At 33.2% G+C, this 8,184-nt stretch overlaps 1 protein-coding gene across 2 annotated transcripts; it reads left to right on the top strand.

The window, feature by feature from the left end:
* The first annotated feature begins 2,084 nt into the window (after positions 1–2,084).
* Positions 2,085–7,358, top strand: LOC109811697 (SAWADEE protein). 2 transcript variants are annotated; one of them, XM_020375502.3, is made up of 8 exons: positions 2,094–2,499; positions 3,093–3,407; positions 3,556–3,604; positions 4,335–4,429; positions 4,577–4,628; positions 6,028–6,307; positions 6,548–6,626; positions 7,064–7,358. In XM_020375502.3, the coding sequence occupies exons 1-8, from the start codon at positions 2,158–2,160 to the stop codon at positions 7,232–7,234; spliced, it is 1,383 nt and encodes a 460-aa protein (XP_020231091.1). In that variant the 5' UTR covers positions 2,094–2,157; the 3' UTR covers positions 7,235–7,358. The 2 variants fall into 2 exon arrangements, with proteins under 2 accessions (XP_020231093.1, XP_020231091.1); XM_020375504.3 differs by lacking the exon at positions 6,548–6,626 and having other exon boundaries at positions 2,085–2,499; positions 7,064–7,238.
* Positions 7,359–8,184: the final 826 nt, after the last annotated feature.

Below are 8,184 nucleotides of genomic sequence, written 5' to 3'. Positions count from 1 at the left end.
ATTTATTATAAATTATTATAAAGTAAATATGTAAAAATGCTTATAAGCCAAAAAATATTTTTATAAAAGTTAGACTAAAAAATCTATAACAAATAAATAAGTTTGATTCAAATTATATGTTTTCAACAAAAGACTTATATTTATTTTTTAGAGATGGCAAAGTGGGCCATGGCCCGCGGGCCGGCCCGTTGGCCCGCCAAAAATTGGCGGGCCGGGCCAAGCATTTCAACCCGCCAAGCCCGCCCCGCCAAGCCCGCCAACCCGCCGGGCCAAATAGCGGGCCGGCCCGCCACAACCCGCCGGCCCGCATGTATATATATTTTTTAATTTAATTATATTTATATTTATTTTATTTTGATGTAGAAGATGAGGATGAAGATGATTAAGAAAAAAAGTAGAGACATCTTCTTTCAAGAGAGCTTCTAATATTCTTAGAATAAAAATTTAAAGTTAATTAATTGTATTTAAACTTGTTTGTGGACTATCAAAAAATTTAGTGTATAAATAATTTGTAAGTTTATAATTTAGTTTTGATTTTGGTGTAAATGGACTAATTTCTATTTGATTTTGTTTTAAGTTTGTAATTTGTTTTTGTTGAACATATATTAAGTACAATATGTATGCATTTTTAATTTCATATGATTATATTTATTTATTTGTAGCAAAAAAAAAACTTATTTAACCATAAAATAAATTTTTTTTTTCCATTTTTTTTTATTTTTTATTTTTGTAAGCGGGCTGGCGCCAGCCCACCCTTAGGCGGGGCGGGCCAGCATCTCCAGCCCGTTTTACATTGGCGGGCCGGGCCGGCCCGCCCCGTTTTTGGCGGGCCAATGGCGGGCCGGGCCAAAACGGGCCGGGCTGGCCCGTTTTGCCATCCCTATTATTTTTACCTTTTAATTGCGATAGTTGATACGTCAATTTATTTATTTATATAATATAATATAATAAAAAATAACATATATATATATCATTAATAATAAATATAAATTAATTTATAGTATAAAAAATTAAATTATTAATATTTTATTATTTTCATTGTTTTAATTAAATGTTTGACCTTTTTTTATTTATAGTAAATCAAGAAATAGAAAATAAAAAATTTAGTAGTCATGTTTTCACCTATTTTTATGGTTATTTATTCATAATATTTTAATTGAGATATAGCAAATATTTAGAAAGTATTTTTTATAATATTTTTTTTATTAACCTATGTGTGAGTTTACAATATGTTAATTTTAAACTCTAAATTTTAATAATAATAGAGTAAACAAGTATTACAAAAGATTAAAAAAAAAAAGTTTCTCATGCATGTTTAAAAATAGATTTGTTATTTATAATTAAATTTATTGGTCCATTTGTCATTATTAATATAAAATAAACTTTTAAATAGATTAATAGACTAAATCAAACTTTTGAATAGACTAGACTATACATAAAAAAATTCTACAATAAATAATATATCAAACTTAGAATTTAATTTTATAGAGAAAATTCAATCTATATATTCAAAATTTAACCTTATTTATTTTGATTATATATATATAAATCGTTTATTCTATGAATAAATCTATATAAACTTATTCAATTCAACAATTCATATTTTACATTAAATTTCAACAATTTAACTGTTAAATTTAAATTTTTTAATATATAAATCAAGTTTATAAATTTTTAAAAAAAATAAAAATTATTTAATATTTCATTTCATTAATTCAAATTGATAGATAATTATAAAATCATTTTATATATCGATTTAAATTAATAAAACGAAGTATCAAATAATTTTTAATTTTTTTTAAAATTTACAAATTTATTCTATGTATTAAAAATTTTAAATTTAAAAATTAAATAACTAAAATTTAATATAAAATATAAATTATTAAATCAAATAAATTTAGATAAACTTATTTATAAAATGAACAAGTTTTTCTATATATATATATATATATATATATATATATATATTTTTATATATTTATTTATTTATTTTAAATAGAAAGAGAATAAAAATGCTTTACTTTAATTGCTTGAAACTGTTTGCCTTGGGCACGAGGAAATTAGTACACTAATATTAATTAATATGGTCCTAAAATGTTAGAATATGAAGGGGTGCAAGTGCAACACACAGAAGAAGGTGGCGAGTGAAAAGCAGAAATGTTACCCGAGAAGGAAAGTAGCGAAAGAAGGGCGGCAAAATACGCGACGGAGTTCAGAGCATACAGGGACGATGCTTGGTACACCGTGTGCGTGTCGTTGGAGGGAGAATCTCTTGTAGTGAAGTACGAGAACTTCTCCGCCGAAAACGACGACGTCTTTGAAGCCTCGCAGTTTAGCGACTGGGAAGAGTTGGAGGACTTGAAGGAACGCTTCCGACCCCTCTCCAAGCAGCTTCAGGACTCCGAGTGCCGCCAACTCGCCCTCGGCGGCGCTAGGGTCTGCGCCTCTCACGCCTTCGCCCACGACGACGTTCGCTTCTACGACGCCGTCGTCGACGGGGTCAGTTCGGTTTCTCCTTTCGCCGTTGCCAATGCAATGCATGGCTTCGCGAGCAAATGCTGAATTCATAGAGAGAGTCGGTGAGTTGAGTGATGTGGAGACTAGGTTGTAACTTTCTAGGACCAAATCAACTTATGTTGCTATTTTTTGAGATGAATTTGTGTGTTTAATCTTTGTTATTCGGTGAGACTCACGTGGATTTTGCTTAATAGTGAAGGTGGAAGGTGAAATGGAGCAATGTAACTGATTGAGAGAACTAGATGAAAGTGATGGAAACGGAGAGAAAAATCATTCTGAGATTGATTGAGTTGATGAATGAATAGAATCAATTACGTGCTGCCTTTATGTGATGGTGACAATTGAGTTAAATTCTAACCATCTAAGTTAACTGAGATGTTAATAGTTGGTTGGTAGCTACTAACTAACTAGCTATATTTGTCAATGGAAATATGATGTCTTTTTATTTAGTGTTGGGGAAAATAAGAGTCAACTTTTTTTTTTTTTTTTTTTTTTTTTTTTTTTTTTTCACATTCTGGGTTGAATTGCTTGCACCATATCTTTATGTACTTTTGATATAGTTTGTGCTTGCATAGGTGCAAGAAAGCGAGCATTCTTGGGAAACAGAAGAGGAAGTATGCTTGTGCACCTTTATACTTTTCTGGTTGCATGGGCCAAATGCAAGAAACTTGACTGCTGCACCAATTGAGAATATCTGTGTAGTTCAGCCAGCATGGGAGCTAGATCCTGTAGTGACTTCATTTCTTGAGATGGCGAGGGAGAAAATCGAATTGTTTTCTTCTCGTTCTGTTTCAGTGTCAAAGGGAGTTTCAGGCTTTGAAATGGTGTCGTACTGCAACAAAAGCTCAAACTCTACTCGTAGAATAGGCTATGTTGAACAAAAGGAAAAGGCAAGTAATATATTCATATTTTTTTAACCACGAACACTTTCTATTAGTTTACATGCTGAGAAAATTATAATAATAGTCATACAGTTCAGGTTCCAATTCTTTGATGTGTTAAGTGCCTGACATGATCTTATAGTATGCCCCTCTACAGGAAACAGGATGCGGTAGGCAGTCTGTTGTCAATGTTTGTTCACCGGAAGGTTTGTATCTTTGTAATAGTAGAGGTTAACACTAAAAGTGGATTCAACTCCCTGGATTTTGCTTCAGGAACATTTTCTTACTTTTTCAGATAATTTTATGGTTCTCTTCATATGATTGTCCATCGGACTTTGTGAGGGATTTGTAAACCGTAGTTATCAAAGTCACATGTCATTGTCAAGGATCACATGTTTTTATTTACTAGACCTGTTGAATTGAGTCAAATTCTACCTGACTGGCAAACAGGTAGGATTGTATTTTGGTACAATTTGACATTGTGACATTGACATGGTAAAATTGTTGGAATTACAACTCACAATGTGGTTCAAAATTGACCTCCTGGCCCATTGTTTTAGAATGAGCTGTGACTCAATTTGAATGGACTTATGGTTATTGGGCATGAAATGAAAAATGTGGTACATCCACTGCTAAGAACTTGTGTCTTATGCATTTGGGTTGTCTAGGTGTATTTGAATCTCCTTCCCTGATCTGCTGTTCATTTTCTCTAGCAAACATTTTCTCTGCTCTTTAGTTCTTGATGTTTGGTCTTTGCTTTATTTGTCAAACTGATAAATTTCCTTGCAAATAATGTTTTTTGGGGCATTTTTTTTCCTTTGGATATTTTTTACTCATACATTGTTCTATTGTTACAGCCTTAAATTATGAACAATATGATATTCATAGATTTGTCATAACTTGATCTCTTCCTAATCATATATCGTTCTGTTTCAGTGTCAAAGGGAGTTTCTGCTTTCGAAATGGTGCCGTACTGCAACAAAAACTCAAACACTACTGGTAGAATGAGTTATTTTGGACGAATGTTAAAGGCAAGTAGCATATGCATCTTTATGTAATCATGAGTCCTTTCCATTAGCTTGCTTGTTGAGAAAATTATACTAATAACTCTATAGGAGAATTTTCTATTCTTCGATGTGTTCGGTACATGATATCTTATAATATATTCCTCTTTACAGAAAACCCGACGTGCTAGGTTGTCTGTTGGCAATGAAACATGTTCGCCAGAAGGTTTGTTTCTATGTAATAGTATAGGTTAACACTAGAAGTGGATTCAACTCCCTGGATTTTGCTTCAAAAACTTTTTCCTGCTTTTCAGAATTTTGATGGTTCTCATCATAGGATTGCTATTTGCAGCACCTTTTTAACTTGTACATTCTGTCGTGTTTTTTGTAATTTTGTTTTACTAAAATAGGTTCTTACTGGATGTTAAAAATCCGATTCAATTTGATAACAAATAAACTTTCCGGAAATAGTTTCTGGAATGTATTTAATACATTCAAAGGAAACTAATTTCCGGAACACTTGCTCAAAAATTGATGTGCACACAGGTCCTGGTCCCTCTCATTTTTCTCTCACAAATTCTCCTAGCATACTGACTACCATTTTTTCCAAGGCACAACTACTGTCTCGTGTTCTCTTTCCTGCTGACACATTCACAGCAAAGCACAATCATCACACTCTTCTCTTAGGCAGGGAACCCAACCTAGCACACACTGAGTTTTTTCTTCATCCCACACAGCTCTTTCTGTTATTCTGGCAGAGGTCTAGCGAGCTTGAGCACCCTTGCACCCTCCCCCAGATGATAATGGGATTTAGACAGAACCATAGACATGCAGTCTAGTAAATGGTCTTCAATGGTTGACAGCAGAGATGGAATACTGAATTAAAGCAAATATAAAATGCCTTTTAAAATTAATCACTAGAAAGGTGGAAAACTTTGCTCCAAGCCAACACTATACATGTTACAGTGGTACTTATTTGCTCAAGGGCTTCCAAAGTACAGTAGAAAACATAATTTCCAGATATCCATATACATGAGGTTTCAATGTTTCATTGGTGGCCCATTACTTTAGCAATACTTTCAACAAAGCCAAAACCTCAAGCAAAGGTTTGATCCTAGATGGAGCAATCTACATTCATTAAGTGACCAAACTGTCAAATCAAATGCATAATGGGACAAAATAATCTAGCAATCCTCTAAATAAGAATGCTAGAAGTAGAACTCTATCAGAATGAGAGAAAGCTGTATATGGGGTGAGGAAAAAAAAGGAGAGTGCTGGGTTGGGCTCACTGCTTCAGAGAAGAGTGTGATGATTGTGCTTTGCTGCGAGTGTGAGCAGAAAAGAAAATGTAAGGTGGGTGTTGAAGAAGAAAAGAATGTAAGACACGAGTAGGCATGCTTCAGGAGAAATGGTACTCAGTGAGTGTGAGGAGAATGCAGAAAAATGAGAGAGAGACTGATGCCTGAATGTGTGCATCCGTTTTTGAGCTAGTGTTCTTATTTTGATGTTCTGATTTATTAGTTTTTCTCTTTGTAATTGTACAATGATGTTCTATAATATAAATCTTCTAACCATTTTTCCTTTGATTTCGTTTGGTTTTTAATTTCCTTTTATTTGGTTTATAGTCAGCTATCATGACAGAAGAATGGAAGATGAGGATCTTGAAGGAACAAAAAATGTGTGTATGATATTGATTGCAAATATCGATAAAGAGTTATGTCCATTGACAATTACAGATTTCTTACGGAAACATACTTCTATATCAGCTAGAGTCTTCATATTTCCAAGTTTGTCATTTGAGGTATATACCAGGGGAGCCCTTATGGTGGATTCTGAAAAAGAGTTCCAAGAGTTGTGTGACTTTTTGAGTAATCCCAACTGCATCATAACATCTTCAACTGGCAGGTATTCTGCATGTATAATTCTTAACTTCTTAAATGTCTGGCCTATAAATTTCAAGCGCAATCTACTATGGTTTTTCATTGTTATTGTGAAACGTATCAACTTAACCTTGAAAATAGGCTTCCTAATTTCTTATGGCTGTATTTGTTTTAATAATTTAACCATCAATGCTTACAAAATTATGTGTGAATAAGATTGTTTTCATTTGCTATTTAGAACTAATCTCTTCATTGTCGTTTTTAGGCCTTGGGTGATACTTGAAAAACTAGTGGGGCTAAAAAATATTAAAGCATCAATAGGAACGTTGATGCATATATCAGAGGTAGGTTTCATACCCAAATTTCTTTTCTCCTTTTTGACAACAAAAGAATATTTTATGGCCCAAGTAATGGAGTATGGTAATTGGTCAAGACTTTAGGGGCACCCACAGTCAAATTTCCACGTGGTCAATTTAGACACTGGGAAAATCACTAAATTTAACAAGTACACTGATCAGTCTTTCATTGTAGGGGTACTCAATTCACTTGAGGCGCTGTGCAGATAATGAGAATACTAGCCATGCTATCCTTTGTTTCTGAAAATCTGATTATAATTTGTTAAGTCAATAGTTTTAGAAAAATTAATTGTACCAACAATTTTAGTTTAGTAGGTGCAATAGGGGACTTTGGAAGTTGTTTAGATGGTAATAATAATCCATAGCAGTTCTCTACATGTTTCCTCGGTAACTGATAATGATTTTGTTTTTGCATAATATTGCAGAAAAGAAAGAGTGGAAGGAGCAACAATTTGAAGGTTGTACGTTCAGGAACTAAGGAATTCAAGATAGCTAGTAATATGAGGGATTTGTTTTTGGCATTTATTGAGCACCAAGAACGTCTACACAGGAAACTTGCACTTGAAGAGAGAAGGATATTTACAGCTTATGCTTAAATGTTTGTCCTCCGGTTTTTACTGTAGGGGCGGCTATGTAAATATAACTAGTAAAAGGCTATGGCCTATGGACATGGTTTTTGTTTTGGTTAAATTACTCCATTGGGCCTCTTAATTTTTTCAATTTGGTCTCTCATCTATTAAAAGGTCTAATTTTGTTCCTTAATTTTCTAAAACAATACAATGTAGTATTTTTTGTCCATTTGAGACTAACGAAGTATAATTTTTGTACACAGCGATAGGTGTCATTTTCTTCTTGTGTTATGTGTACAAGAACTTAATGTTGTTAGTCATAATTGGACGAAAATAATCACACTGCATTGTATTAAAAAATTAAGGGATCAAATTGGGTTTTGTAATTTTATCATATACTTTTAATTTAATCAATTAGCTAATAAGCTTTTAGCTTTTTAATTCCTAATTTATAACTTATAAGCTTTCATCTAATTTGGAAAAAAGGAAGAGATGTTAGAAAAAGAAAAAAAACGAAAGGGATGGAAGTAATGGAAACACGTATAGAGCATTTAAAGAACAACAAAAACTCTTAAAAAAGAAAAAACAAGAAAAGACATGGTACTAGCTCACATAGTAGTGGCTCTTTCAAGAGTCTTAGTTTCGGTCATCATGAAAATAGCATTCACATAGATGACTACTACCATAGTGAGCCTGAGTTCATAGACCCAAGAAAGAATATAGAGTAAGGAAATCCAAGGTAGATCTCCCTCGTTTTCAATTGAAAGAGGATGTCGAGGCTTATCTTGATTGGAAAATGAAAGTAGAACAACTCTTTACTTACAATAAAGTGAGTAAAGAGAGAAAGGTTGCACTAACAACCCTTAACTTCTAAGGGTATTTGCTACGTATTGGTGGGTTTCCTTAGAGCGTTAGAGAAGGCTCTACAATGAGCCTAGTATTAAATATTGAAATGGTCTTAAGAGTGTTATGAGAAA

The sequence above is a fragment of the Cajanus cajan genome, chromosome 6 (genome assembly GCF_000230855.2).
Source record: "Cajanus cajan strain Asha chromosome 6, NIPB_CcT2T_4, whole genome shotgun sequence".
In the NCBI taxonomy this organism is placed as follows: domain Eukaryota; kingdom Viridiplantae; phylum Streptophyta; class Magnoliopsida; order Fabales; family Fabaceae; genus Cajanus; species Cajanus cajan.
The sequence above is the reverse complement of the archived record's forward strand: the minus strand, read 5'-3'. Positions and strand labels throughout refer to the sequence as shown.